This window comes from Hypanus sabinus, chromosome 17, assembly GCF_030144855.1.
Source record: "Hypanus sabinus isolate sHypSab1 chromosome 17, sHypSab1.hap1, whole genome shotgun sequence".
Lineage (NCBI taxonomy): Eukaryota > Metazoa > Chordata > Chondrichthyes > Myliobatiformes > Dasyatidae > Hypanus > Hypanus sabinus.
The window spans coordinates 3,497,584-3,512,909 of NC_082722.1; the positions used below are offsets into that span (position 1 = coordinate 3,497,584).

At 42.6% G+C, this 15,326-nt stretch overlaps 1 protein-coding gene across 4 annotated transcripts in view; it reads right to left on the minus strand.

Annotated features, from left to right (window-relative positions):
• The window catches only part of hydin (HYDIN axonemal central pair apparatus protein), a 1,146,554-nt gene that overhangs the window by 148,713 nt on the left and 982,515 nt on the right, over nucleotides 1–15,326 (minus strand). For all 4 annotated transcript variants that reach the window (XM_059992477.1, XM_059992476.1, XM_059992474.1 and 1 more), the window contains 2 exons: nucleotides 11,658–11,794; nucleotides 1,785–2,019 (listed from right to left, as the gene is read on the minus strand). In XM_059992477.1, the coding sequence (XP_059848460.1) occupies nucleotides 1,785–2,019; nucleotides 11,658–11,794 (372 nt within the window). The remainder of the gene's footprint in view (nucleotides 1–1,784; nucleotides 2,020–11,657; nucleotides 11,795–15,326) is intronic.

Genomic DNA, 15,326 nt, shown 5'->3' on the forward strand with positions numbered 1-15,326 from the left:
CGCACAGAAAGGAATGAGTTACTGATCCAGCCTCCAGACGGTTCCCATGCATTGTGGGACTTTTACTTCAATAGCCTTAGACTGGTCTGAAAGATAAATTGAAAATAAAGGGTGTGGAAGAGGCAGACAGAGGCTGTTTCACTGAACACAATTACTCGAACTTCTAATGTCAGTAAGCATTCATTATTTGAGACAGTGATATTAACCTCATTACAGATTCCATTTGCCGTCAGCGTTCAAGAGAACCTGAAGCACACTGGAGATTTAAAACACATTAAATGAGCACCAGTGAGAAACTGCTATAAATAACCTGAGGCTTATCTAACTTCCTAATGATTAATTAGGACAATGCAGGTTAAGCTCTGATTACTTTTACAAGAAATGATTATAATTTAAACTGCATGACTGAAATTAATTATTAAGAAACGTGCCAAGGGAAAAGTTATTTATAGCACTAACTTAGCTCACAGTCGTGACAAATGGGAATGAGATTTCCCAAGTCATGTATTCAGAGAGGTTAGTCCTGTGGCACAACTGAGATCTGAAAAGCAGTGAAGGATGGTGACTTCCCTGGGACACTACATATCAGTGGGACTTCTGAATGATGCAGAGAAACAAACCAAGTTAGTTATTCACTTCCAATCCCATGTTGAGTAAAACCCAGTTAACCTTAACCTTGCATGTGAACTCAAGATGAAGGTTCAAAGTCAGAGAGCATACAACATGGATACAAGACCCTCAGCCTGTCTAGTCCGTGTCATTTCCTTTGTTTGGCCCATATTTATGCTCCACCCTTCCATGTACCTATACAGGTGCCATTTAAATCATACCACACTATTTGCCTCAACCACTTTGTCCAGTGTACCTTGATGGGGTTAGGATCGTAGGAAACATGATACTAGCTTCTTTCTTTCAGCATTTTCACTGGACCCTAACCAAACAGGCTGCATGGACAGCAGTGCCAGAAGCTCTGACCCTGAATGTAAGGAGCTGAGCAATAGAAACACTGGAAACATTCAGCAGGTCAGACAGCATTTATGGAGAACTAGCATTTCAGATTGGAGATCCTTCATCAGAATTCTGACCTAAAACATGAGCTTATGTTTTCCTTTCCACAGACGCTGGTCAGTAGTGACACTGGGATACCTGTCGTACATGGTAGTGGGAAGCTGCAGCCACCTAACTTGAGGGACCGCCCAGCAGTCCCTCGAGTTAGTCTGAGTCTAATCACAGGACAATTTATAATGTCCAATTAACCTACCAGCCACTATGTCTTAGAACTGTGGGAGGAAACCACGCTGTCACGGTGAGAATGTACAGATTCCTTACAGGTAGCAGCGGGAGTTAGCACTGTGCTAACCACTCTCTCTAGAGAGAAGGAGGACAAGGGGTGTCTTGATAGGTTTGTGCAAGATGTTTAAGAGTCATAGATAGAGTGGACAGCCAAAGACTTCCTAATGGTAGAAATGACTAATATGAGGGGGCATAACAAGGGCGAATGGAGGAAATATTAGGGGTACATCAGAGGTAGGTTTTTCCTTATCCAGAGAGTGGTGGGTGCATGGAACACACTGCCAGAAGTGGTGGTAGAAGCAGATACTTCAGTGACATTTAATAAACTCTTATACTGACACATGGATGACAGAACAATGGATGGCTATTTGGAGGGAAGGGTTAGATTGATTTTAGAGTAGGTTAAAAGATCAGCACAACATTGTGTGCCAAAGAGCTGGTACTGTGGAATGCCGTTTTAGCATTTCAACAAAGCGGATGTCAGCGTTTACCTGCAGATGAGCAATGCCTCAAATTCGCCAACATCCAATGGTGCAAACTTGACTGTGAATTCTTGTGCCCCTGTTGCTGCAATTGTTCCACTAGGTGGCTCCACTGTGAAGGGTGCATTGTCAAGATCCGCAGGAGCCCGAGTGGAAGGGCTTTCGGCAGCAGTGCTGGCCCTGCTCACGGCCTGAATGGACTTGGTCAGTGGATCAGCAATCAATGAACTCATTGAAGCTACTCCTACACATGCAACAGAGCAAACAATTAATTTATACACCCACAGAGCAAACAAAACTTCAGAGAAAGGTTGTGGAATGGGCCAAAGGAATCATTAACAAATATAATTTCATATCAGCAAGCAAACATTTATTTTAGAAAAAAAAATCAGTAACACACACAAAATGGTGGAGGAACTCAGCAGGTTAGGCAACATCTATGGAGGGAATAAACAGTAGATATTTTGCGCCGATACCCTGCATCAGTTCTGGAAAGGAAAGGGAGCCAGAATAACAAGGTGGAGGGAGGGGACGGAGTACAAGCTGGCAGGTGAGACCAGGTGAGGAGGAAAGTGGGTGGATGGGAGATGGAGATGAAGTAGGAAGCTGAAATGTGATGGGTAAAGATGAAAGTTCTGCCCCCTGCCTTTCCAGTCCTGATGAAGGACCTCAGTCCAAAATATTGACTATTTATTTTTCTCCATGGATGCTGCCTGACCTTCCGAGTTCCTCCATCATTTTGTGTGTGTTGCCCAAAATTTCCAGCATCTGCAGAAACACTTCTGTTAATAAATCAGGGTTTCTTTTCTTAAAGAAAGTTGATAAATTAGTGCAGAAGGGCAGGGAATTTTCTGGACATACAGATCAGAGGATGTGAAAATTGAATGGGATAGTATCTTTAGTTATATCACAACAAGGTGGTACTGATGAGCCTTTTCTAGACAGATTACTGTGAACAAGTATTGAGTACCACATTGCTGCAAGAGCATTGGATGCAGTCTTAGATAGGCCATGAGACAGTTCACAGGTGTGATTCCTGAAACGGGCAAAATTACTCTGAAAATCTATGATCATAGAAAATGTTTAAAATGATGAAAAGTAAATGTTAGACCATAAGACAAAGGAGCAGAATTGGGCTATTCGGCCCATCGAGTCTGCACCACCGCGACCGATTTATTATCCTTCTGAAGCCCATTCTCCTGCCTTCTCTCCGTAACTCCCTGACTAATCTGGAACTTGACCTGGCCTCCACAGATTCACCACCCTCCGGCTAAACAAATTCCTCTTCTCTGTTTTAAAGAGATGTCCCTCTATTCTGAGGCTGTGTCCCCGGGTCCTAGACTCACTCACTATTGGAAACATCTACTCTATCTAGTTAGAGGGAAGCATGCTATTGAGAAAGTTTAGGCCAAGGGAATGCGTGAGACAAAAGCATATCTGGGAAAGACATAGGAAAGAGCGTTATGAGGCTATGGAATTAGTATCCAAATCACACACAATTGTAATCAGACTGAATAACTGAAGAAGGAAAAGGAAAATCAATTAGGGGAGAGGGGTTGGGGAGACATTGTGTAAAATCCCTCCTGACAGTGACATTTTTGTAACAAGCTTCATGGAGCAGTAATTATGGTCAGCAGAAGATTATCTCCAGGATGCTGCCTGGATTACTCAGCTAAACTATCAGGCGAGGTTGGACGATCTTTGATCGTTTTCTCTGGACTGGCAGAGTTTAACAGGTGTAATTTAACATAGCATCATTGTTAGGACAGATGGGCTTATTCCTGTGTTGTATTGCACTATGAAACCAAAGCTGCCACCTACACCTAATGGTGGCACTTAACAATTGGCCAGAGGAGAATGGGAGGCTAATGAAATTCAGTCAGACTTCTTGAGTGTGTTCAGTTCTCATGACATCTTACATTAATTCACTCAGCCATTGAAACAGCCACCTTGATCTAAAAGTAAAGCAATACAATCTTGTAAGAATTCCATTCACTTAGTAGAGGTGAGCTTCATTGTTTATGTATATTACAGTGGGGGCAAAAGATATGGCCCCCTGCAGGCACATGTCCTCCCTTAGATCTGTGATGGCACAGTGCATGAGAAGAAAGGGTAGTGAACCCCAGGCAGCACAACATGTGTCTGAGGGAAGGATAGTGACTGATACACAAGCTACAGAGGGTCCAACTTGTGCTTCAGGGATGGCAGTATGACTCAGCGAAGGTACAGAAGACACAGCTTTGGTTTCATAGTGCAATACAACACAGGAATAAGCCCATCTGTCCTAACCATGATGCTATGTTAAATTACACCTGTTAAACTCTGCCAGTCCAGAGAAAACGATCAAAGGTCATCCAACCTCACCTGATAGTCTAGCTGTGTAATCCAGGCAGCATCCTGGAGACAATCCTCAGCACCCTCTCCAAAGCCTCCACACATTTCCAGTAATAGCGTGACCAGAATTGCACACAATACTCCAAATGCAGCCTAATCAAGTTTTATACAGCTGCAAAGTGACTTCCTGAGTTTTATTTTAGTGCCCAATTGATGTAGGCAAACATCTGTATGCCTTCTTTACCATCCTATTCACTTGTGTTGGACTTTTAGAAAGCATAGCAGTACATTGTAAGGATCTTGTCATTAACCATATACAGTTGCAAAAAAAAAATGTTTGTGAACCCTTTCCAGTTACCTGGTTTACTGCATTAATTACTCATAAAATGTTGTCTGATCTTCATCTATGTTGGGGCAGCCATTGTTGGGGAATAGTCCAGCAGTGAGAATACGTGCATCAGCCTTTGACTCAAGAGGCTTCAAAGAGAAGTGGCTGAGGCCAAAGAATCAGTTTAGAAGATTTGGTCTTGGTGGCCCATTGCACAGTGCGGGCAGGATGGCAGATGTGGCAGTGGAATGCTCCTCCTGTAGAATGTGGGAATTCACGGAACCTGACAGACTCCCTGAAGACTACACCTGCAGGAAGTGCAGCCAACTCCAGCATTAAGGAGCTAGAGTTGAAGTTGGATGAACTTGGGATAATCTGGGAGGCAGAGCAGTTGATAGATATGACTTTTGAGCAGATGATTACACCCAGAGTGCAGGACTCGGGGAGTAGCTGGGTGAACACTGAGAGAGGTAAAGGGAGAAGGAAGTCAGTACAGGGTCCCCTGGTGGCCATTCCCCTCAGCAACAGGTCTACCCCTTTGGATACTGCTGTGGGGGATGACTTATCTGGGCAAGGCAGCAGCCGCCAGACCAGTAGCAGTGTGGTCGGCTCTGAGCCTCACAAGGGTCGGGTGAAGTCAGGCAGTAGCAGTGTGGTGGGCTCTGAGCCTCACAAGGGTCGGGTGAAGTCAGGCAGTAGCAGTGTGGTGGGCTCTGAGCCTCACAAGGGTCGGGTGAAGTCAGGCAGTAGCAGTGTGGTCGGCTCTGAGCCTCACAAGGGTCGGGTGAAGTCAGGCAGTAGCAGTGTGGTCGGCTCTGAGCCTCACAAGGGTCGGGTGAAGTCAGGCGGAGCAACAGTCATAGGAGACTCGGCAGTTAGGGGGACAGATTGCAGATTCTGCAGCAGCAAAATAGAAACCAAAATAATGTGTTGCCTCCCGGGTGCTAGTGTCCAGGATGTTTCTGAGCGGTTTCAGAATATTCTTGAAGGGGAGGGTAAACAGCCGGAGGTCAGGGTACATGTTGGGACCAATGACATAAGTCAGGAGAGAGGTGTAAGGGTCCTGTGCAGTAAGTTTAGGGAGTTAGGAAGGAGGCTGAAGAGCAAGACCTCCAAGGTGGTAATCTCCAGACTACTCCCAGTGCCACGAGCTAGTGGAGGTCACTACAAGAAGATAGAACAGGTGAATGAGTGGCTGAGGAAATGGTGCATGGGGCATGGTTTCATGTTCTCAGATCATTGGAACCTTTTCTGGGGAAAATGGGATGGGTTGCACCTGAACCGGAGGGGAACCAATATCCTGGGAGGGAGGTTTGATAAGGCTACTAGAGAGGGTTTAAACTGGAGTTGCAAGGGGGTGGGAACCAAAGTGAAGAGGCAGAGGATGGGGCATAAGTAATGACAGCTTGTAGGGAGTTTATGAGGAAGGATAGGCAGATGATAGCGCAAAGAAGCATTCAGCCTGATGGTTTGACATGTTTCTATTTTAATGCAAGGAGTATTATAAGCAATGTGGATGGACTTAGAGCATGGATCAATACATGGAACTATGATGCTGTGACCATTACAGGGACTTGGGTGACTCAGGGGCAGGGATGGCTGTTGTGTGTCAGGTTTAGTTTCAAAAAGGACAGGGAGGGAGGCAAAAGTGGTGGAGGAGTGGCACTGCTTATCAGAGAGAGTGTCACAGCTGCAGAAAAGGAGGAAATCATGGAGCGATTGTCTACGGAGTCTCTGTGGGTGGAAGTCAGAAATAGGAAAGGGGCAATAGCTCTACTGGTGTTTTTTATAGACCTGCAATAATAACAGAGTCATCGAGGAGCAAATGGGTAGGCAGATTCTGTAATGGTACAATAATAATTGGGCTGTTGGGATGGGTGATTTTAACTTTCCTAATATTGACTGGCATCTCCTTGGAGCAAGGGGTTCAGATGGGGTGGAGTTTGTTAGGTGTGTTCAGGAAGGTCTCCTGACATAATATGTAAATAAGCCAACTAGAGGAGAGGCTGCACTTGATCTGGTATTGGAAAATGAACCTGGTCGGCTGTCAGATCTCTTGGTGGGAGAGCATTTTGGAGGTAGAGATCACAACTCTAAATCCTTTACCATAGTGCTGGAGAGGAATAGAAGCAGAAAATTTTGCAAAACATTTAATTGGAATGGGGGATGCTATTAGGCAGAAACTTGAGAACATAAATTGGGAGCAGATGTTCTTAGGGAAACGCATGGCAGTAATGTGGCAAATTCTCAGGGAACATTTGTATAGCGCTCAGTATAGGTATGTTCCATTGAGGCAGGGAAAGGATGATAGGGTAAAAGATCCAAGATGTACAAAGGATGTAGAAAATCTAGTTAAGAAGAAAAGAACAACTTATGAAAGGTTCAAGAAACTAGGTACTGTTAGAACTCGGTGAAATTATAAGGATGCCAGGAAGGAGCTGAAGAATGAATAGGAGAGCTGGAAGGGGCCATGGAAAGGCCATGGCGAGCAGGATTAAGGAAATCCCAAGACATTCTACAATGTGAAGAGCAAGAGGATGAGCAGTGTGAGAATAGAACCTATCAGGAGTGAGAGTGGAAATGTACATGGACTGGAGGAGGTAGCGGAAGTACTTAATAAATTATTTCCTTCAGTATTCACCAGTGATAAGAACCTCGGCAATTGTGGTGATGACTTAAAGCTGACTGAAACACTTGAGTGTATAGACATTAAGAATGAGGATGTGCTGGAGCTTTTGAAAGGTATTAAGTTAGATAAGTCGCCAGGACCAGACGAGATATACCCCAGTCTACCTTGGGAGTGAGTGAGGAGATTGCTGAGTCTCTGGCAATGATATTTGCATCATCAATACAGACAGGAGAAGTACCAGAGGAGTGGAAGGTTGCAAATGTTGTTTCCTTGGTCAAGAAAGGGAGTAAAGATAATCCAGGATATTTGATCAGTGAGTCTTACTTCAGGGGTGGGGAAGTTTTTGGAGAAGATCCTGAGAGGCAGGACTTATGAGCTTTTGGAGAAGCATAATCTGATTAGGGATAGTCAGCATGACTTTGTGAAGGGTAGGCCATTTCTTACAAACCTGATTGAACTCTTTGAGGATGTAATAAAACACATTGATTAAGTTAAAGCAGTGGATGTAGTGTACATGGAATTCAGGAAGGCATTTGATAAAGTTCCCCATGCAAGGCTCATTCAGTAAGTAAGGGGGCATGGGATTCAAGGAGACCTTGCTTTGTGGATCCACAATTGGCTTGCCCATAGAAGGCAAAGGATGGTTGTGGATGGTTTGTATTCTGCATGGAGGGAGATGACCAGTGGTGTTCTACAGGGATCTGTTCTGGGACCCCTCCTCTTTGTGATATTTATAAATAAACTGGATGAGGAAGTAGAAGGGTGGGTTAGTAAGTTTGTTGATGATACAAAAGTTGGGGGTGTTGGGGATAGTTTGGAGGGTTGTCAGAGGTTACAGCAGAACTGGGCTGAGAAGTGGCAGATGGAGTTCAACCCAGGTAAGTGTGATGTGGTTCATTTCAATAGGTCAAATTTGAAGACAGAATAAAATATTAATGGTAAGACTCTTGGCAATATAGAGGACCAGATATATCTTGGCGTCCATGTCCACAGGACACACAAAGCTGCTGCGCAGGTTGACAGTGTTGTTAAGAAGGCATACGGTGTGTTGGCTTTCATCAGCCATGGGATTGAGTTCAAGGGCCATGAGGTAATGATACAGCTATGTAAGATCTTAGCTAGACTCCACTTGGAGTACTGTGTTCAGTTCTGGTCACCTCATTTTAAGAAGGATATGGATACTATTGAGAAAGTACAGAGAAGATTTACAGGGACGTTGCCTGGATTGGGAGCATGCCTTATGAGAATAGGTTCAGTATATTTAGCCTTTTCTCCTTGGAGTGATGGAGGATGTGAGGTGGCCTGATAGAGGCGTCGTAAAATGAGGAGAGGCATTGATCGTGTGGATAGTCAGAGGCTTTTTCTCAGGGCTGAAAGGAGGCACAGTTTTAAGGTGCTTGGAAGTAGGTACAATGGGGATGTCAGGGTTAAGTATTTCACACAGAGAGTGGTGGGTGCGTGGAATGCACTGCCAGTAATGGTGGTAGAGACAGATACAATAGGGTCTTTTTAGATAGGTACATGGATCTTAGAAAAATAGATGGCTATGCAGTAGGGAAATTCCAGGCAGCTTCTAGAGTAGGTTACATGGTCGGCACAACATTGTGGGCCAAAGGGTCTATAATGTGCTGCAGATTTTCAATGTTCTATTTTTCTATGCAAGTCATAATAATAGACAGAGACAATCTGCCTGAACTAATAACACACAAACAATTGTACCTAAATCCTCTTACAGCCTTGTTTGGTATTATTGCAAATGAAGATATAACTTTAAATACTCCTAACTTACAGGTTTTAGTTTTCACCTCTCTTTTAGCAAGGAGAGCAATCTTGCTTAAATGGAAGGAGTCTACCCCCCTACACATCTTCAATGACTACGTGATATTATGTCTTATTTAAATTTAGAAAAGATCCACTGCTCAGCCTTAAATTCGAAACAATCTTTTTATGATATCTGGGGACCTTTCCTAAATTACTTTTCCAATTTATAAAGCTTAAAAGTGCACAGACTTTTATGTATATTTCTATCTTCTCTTCTTAAGTGAAAATGTTTTTTTTTTCTAATTATTCATTATCATCCATCAGTTTTTTTCTTTGCTAGTTGGTAGGGGGTTGACTTTTTTATATAAAAAATTATTTTATGATGTATAACCTATCTTTAAATTTTTGATTACTGAGTGGTATACCTTTATGTGATATGCTATAACATTTTGATCAATTTTATTACAGTATATGAATGTACACAATTTATGTTGAGATCTATCTATATGTTGCACTCTGTAAATCTTGTTTTTTTTCTCCTTCTGAATAAAAATACTGTAAAAAGAAAGAAATATCCTCCACAAGCCTTTCCTGTATCTGCTGATCAGACTTCCACAATGGCAAGAAGAAGTTTAGACCTTTGCTCCATACTAAATTGTTTCAGTTCATCAATATTTCTAGGATAGCTTGCATGCCACAGCATCTCAATTGGGTTAAGGCCTGGACTCTGACTTGGCCAGTCCAAAACACACATTTTCTTCTTTTTAAACCATTCTGTTACTGATTTTCTCTTGTGTTTCAGATCATTGTCTTGTTGCATCATCTAATTTCTATTAAGCTTCAGGTGACAGACTGCTACTGTGACCTTTTCCTGTAAAAAGTCCTGATACAATTTTGAATTGCTTGTTTCCTGAACAATTGCAAGCTGTCCAGGCAGTAAGGGAGCAAAGCAGCCCAAACCTTAAAGCTTTTTCCACCATGGGATAAGGTTTTGGTTTTGCTGTGCAGTGCCCTTTCCCCTAAACATAATGGTATGCATTTCTGCCAAAAAGTTCAATGTTTGCCTCACCTATCCACAGAACATTGTCCCAGAAGCATTGTGGAACATTTTGCAAACTGGAGACATGCAGCAATGTCTGTTTTTGGAGAGCAATGGTTTCTTCTGTGGTGTCCTTCCATGAACATTCTTCCTGTTCAGTGTTTTTCTTATAGCGGACACGTGACCGAGAACTTATAGCAAGTTCTAAAGATTTCTGAGTTCCAAACAGTCTTTTGCTGTTACTAGTGGGCTCTTTTTCACCTCCTTCAGCATTCGTTGATTAGAACACCTGACTCTAAATAGCTTTTGTAGAAGGCATAACCCTGAGGTTCACATACGAACCCAGACTGTGATTGTTTAAATGGTGTTCTCAGTACTGACGTGAAGTTTGTATGTTATTAGCTTAAGAGAGGATGAGCAGCTTAAAGTTCCTGGGTGTCAACATCCCTGAAGATTACTCTTATCCCAACATATTGATGTAGTTACAAAGAAGACATGTCAGTGACAATATTTCATTAGGAATTTGAGGAGAATTGATATGTCACTGAAGTCTTTAGTCAATTTCTGCAGATGTATCATGGACAGCATTCTAACTGGTTGCATCACCATCTGATATAGAGGGGCCAGTGCTCAGGGTTGGAAAAAGCTGCAGAGAGTAGCAAATTCGGCCAGTTCCATGATTGGCACTAGCCTTCCAGCATCAAAGAGTGATGCCTTAAAAGGTGCGATTCGTCATTAAGGGCTCCCATCACTGAGGACATGCCCTCTTCTCATTACTACATCTTATCATTGCGGTTGCATCTCCGCCTGGTATGGGAATTGCAAGGCATCTGACTGCAAGACCCTACGAAAGAACGCAAGGACAGCTGAGAAGATCATCAAGGTCTCTCTTTCACCCATCTGAGATATTCATTAGTAGTGTTATGCATGCAGGGCCCCTAACATTGTCAAACATCCCTCCCATCCATCCTACAATTTCTTTGACCCCTCCATCTGGCAGGAGATACAATAGCTTTAGGACAAGGACTGTTGGGATGAGAAACAGCTTCTTTCCCCAGGCTGTGAGACTGGACTCCTGCTACCACCCAGGTTTTATCACTTATAACATGCCAGTAGCATTATACTGTTTAACTTGTGCTGGGAAATGCAACTTATACTAAATGTCAGTCTTCGGGAATACATTTTATAATTTGTGGTTACATTGCTGTATGTGTTGTGTTGAGTTATATGTGCTGTGTCATCCACCTTGGTCCAGAGGAATGTTCTTTTATTTGGCAGTAAACCTGATACCGATTCTTTTCCCAGGGTAGGGAGTCCAAGATGAGGGCCGTAGACTTGGGATGACAGGATGAGAAGGTGGCAACTTTTTTGCCACAGAGTGGTGAGATTATGAAACAAGCTGCCAGAAGAAGTGGCGAAGTCAGGTACACTGGTACGATTTAAGAAGCTCTTGAACAGGTACATGGAGTGGCAGGGGTTAAAGGGATATATGCCAAAGGCAGGAAATTGGGACTAGTTGAGTCAACATGGACTGACAGGCCAAAGGGCCTGTATTCATGCTGTATTGCTCTATGACTCTAACAGGAACACACACCAGGTTAGATACAGATCTGTCTTCCCCTTTTTATTAATTTTATAGATTTTTTGCTGACACAAGATGATAGGGGAAATAGAACAACATGGCCAGATAAGGATAGTGTTAGACTAATTTCTTCTCTAGCTGAGTGACATGCTTTGGCCATACCATTCAGAAGGACATTGGGCTAAAAGAAATGAGGCACGAGGCTTTACCATATTCCTCCCCCGTCAGTGTATCTGTGCCAAGAACCGACGTAGCTGCTTGAATGTTCTCTCCTCCACCATGTCCATTAATCAGCACCTTCCAGGAGTACTCCAGTGCTCCGGCACCTTTGTTAGCCAGCACGATTCTAAAATGTACAGGATGCAGTTAATTAGTGACAAGTTCTTCAAGACAAACACATCTACTTTTTCAGTACATCCAATTCATCTCAAAGGTATTGGCTTAGAGAGGCAATGTTGAGGAACATGACTGACATCTTCACTGCCCATTCATTTCACAGACAAATGGGCAATAAAAGCTGGATAGCATAGTGGTTAGAGATTTGTTTTGTAGCACCAGCTGGAAGACTGGGAATAGCACAGTGGTTAGAGCACTGCTTTACAGCACCAGCTGGAAGACTGGGAATAGCACAGTGGTTAGAGCACTGCTTTACAGCACCAGCTGGAAGACTGGGAATATCACAGTGGTTAGAGCACTGCTTTACAGCACCAGCTGGAAGACTGGGAATATCACAGTGGTTAGAGCTCTGCTTTACAGCACCAGCTGGAAGACTGGGAATATCACAGTGGTTAGAGCTCTGCTTTACAGCACCAGCTGGAAGACTGGGAATAGCACAGTGGTTAGAGCACTGCTTTACAGCACCAGCTGGAAGACTGGGAATATCACAGTGGTTAGAGCACTGCTTTACAGCACCAGCTGGAAGTTTGGGATAAATTCCTTCTGTTCTCTTTAAGGAGATTGTACATTCTCCCTCAGACTTTGTGGGTTTCCTCTGGGTGCTCCAGTTTCCTCCCGCATTCCAAAGATGCACGGCTCGGGTTAGTGAATTGTGAGCATGCTGTGTTGGCGCTGGAAATGTAGTTGACACTTCACAGATTTGATTTAACATAAACGACACACTTCACTGCATGTTTTGGTGTAAATGTGACAAATAAAACTAATCTTTAATTTTCAATTAGAATGCCCGATTGCTCACAGACAATGAACAAGTAAAAGAATCTATCCAGGAACAGAGATGGAATAGCAAGATATCCAGGAATTAGAGTCCGGCAGGAAGGAGGATAGTCAGGGAATGAGAATCTAATAGGAAGGAAGAGATATACAATGTGTATGTGTCAGACAAGTATGAAACTATCCAGGGATTGGGGATGAGATGCAGACATGCAGTATGTTATTAGTTAGTGGATGGAGAGGTGTGGTATAACATTAGTTAGTGGATGGACAGGAGTGATCTAACATTAGTTAGTAAGATGCAGATCTGTGTTCTAACATTAATTAGTGAGATGGAGAGGTGGGGAATATCACTGGTTAGTCAGATGGAGAGGTGTGATATAGCAGTAGTTAGTGAAAGGGGAATGGAACACCAGAAGACAGGCTCTTTGGGAAAAGGAACTGAAACAAAGCTGTTAGATACCCTCATCAGGCCAAGTAGTGCATCTGGAGAGGGAAACAGGGTGAAGATTTCAAGTTAACGACCTTTCTTCAGAACTGGATAAAATGTGTTGCACTTCAGAGACAGCGTGAGGCAGTACAGAGAGAACAGAACCGAAGGGTGGCTCTTCGAGAAGAGGGAGAGCAATAGAGACTGGTTAACAAAAGTGGCAGCAGTGAAAGGCGAGAACAGGTGACGGAGGCTGATGTGTAACAAATGGTTAGAAAGAAGGAGGTGTAAGCAGCAGCTGGGAAAATTGCCATGAGAGGAAAAGAAAATTGTACTGGGAGAATTAGTGAATTTTGAGGAGGTTTTACAGCCTGTGGAAGAAGGTGGGATAATGAAGGCCAGCTCTTTTTTGGCTAACATGGGCATGGAAACATTAAAGGGACATCTGAGTCTCTAACAAAGACAAAAATAGTTGCTCCTTGCCACTTAAAATAGTACTAGTGTTGTGCGTGTGGCACTGTGACAGGCTGGTTCCTTGTGGGTGTCTCCTCACTGTTTCCTAATCAGACAAGCGTGATTCAGCAATTTCAGCAGTGCGATTTAAAAAGCATATTGCTTGAGGACTGACATCAGCCTTGCTGTGATGTGTATAGTAAAAGACCTTGGGCAAAGAGAAGTCAGCAAGAATTTTAAATCCATATTAAGTGGAGTCTGCAGCATTAGCACCAGTGCTACTTTAGAGGTGCAGAAATTCAATTTTATAAACACAAAGACATTTTTATGCATTAGATTGTCAAGACTCATCTCGGAAGTTGGCATTGTGTTTATGTAACGTTCTGTCTAGAGAGTGTACACAGAGCTTGTAACAAAGGAAGTCTCCTCTGGAGAGCTTGCGCAAAGATGCTAATGAAAGAGGGAAATCCAACAGGGACTGGCAACCAATGCCGTCTGACAGATCTACACCTCTTAGTTATTAATACCCTTCTGTCATCTCTTTCCTTGGGACATATCTGCTATGTTTTATCATTTCTACTGACCTTTTTATGGATGATGTGTAATCTCACTTCATTTTCAAGCCATTCAGCCAAATTGGTCTACAAAGTGTTAATGGTCAATATGAAACTCCTTCCAACAATCATCTTATCCTCTGAGCATACTCTACATTTTTTTCTATGCATATATAATTCGTGTGTTGCCTGAAGCCATGTGCCTGTGATATTGGTGCAATTTTTTGCTCTACCTGTACCTCACAGTACTTTTGCACATGATAATAAACTCCACTTGTGTTTTCTTCCTCATGTGTTTATCTAGTTTTCTCTAAGTGTTGGGCACAGCTGTTCCACGTGGTGACGACTTCCATGTTCAAACCATGCTATGAATAAAGATATTACTTCTTAGTCCTTATTGGATATATTAGTTGCTGTCTTAGCAGTATTAGATTCTGGTGCTTTTAACCCGAGGTTTGTTCAAAGGTCAAGAAAGAGGTATAAAACTTGTCATGTTACCACTGTTTCATTAAGTGTTAATAGAACTAAGAAAATTGAAAAGCAGTGATAGAGATTTCGTAAGTGAAAGAGAGAACCAAAAGAAAAATAAAAAGATGCCCATTTAGTCAGCTGTTTTTATACTCCATAGATAAGAAACATTCCATTCAAATTTTCAGATAGGAGTCAACCACTAAGGTGGTTTCCATTCAAATAATGCAACAGCAGAATAGTTTCCCGAGCTTTCTAGGATGACATAAGGAAATGTAGCCAATAGAGGCACACTGAACAATTGTATATACATACTATGGCCACTAGGAAACATTAACACGTATATACGGAGTTATAAAATTACAAGCCGGTAATTAGTTAAGATGCAAGGATACAAATAATCCAACACCAGCTACTAATATAGAAATATCCTTCCTTCCTTCCTACCAAATGCCTTTATTGCTGTCAACAACCCTGTTATCCTAAACAGTCGATGTTTCAGGCCAAGATCCTTTTCTTGTAGTCTCTCAATGACAGGAATGTCATGTCTTAGAGAAGGAGAACAAAACTATACACAATGTATGATCTCAGGCAAAACATTCCTGATCAATTTGGTTGAAATCAACATAAAATTATTTCAGTTATCTTTTCCGACGCTTGCAGCCGGTCAAGATCAGTGGGCAGTCCAGCATATAAGATGCAGAAACCTCGGAGCACATGACAATTTGCAGTGGACTGTTTTATGCTTCTAAGATGAAAATAAACATTGTTAATATTTTCACTAATGACCTGAGGTTTTTTTG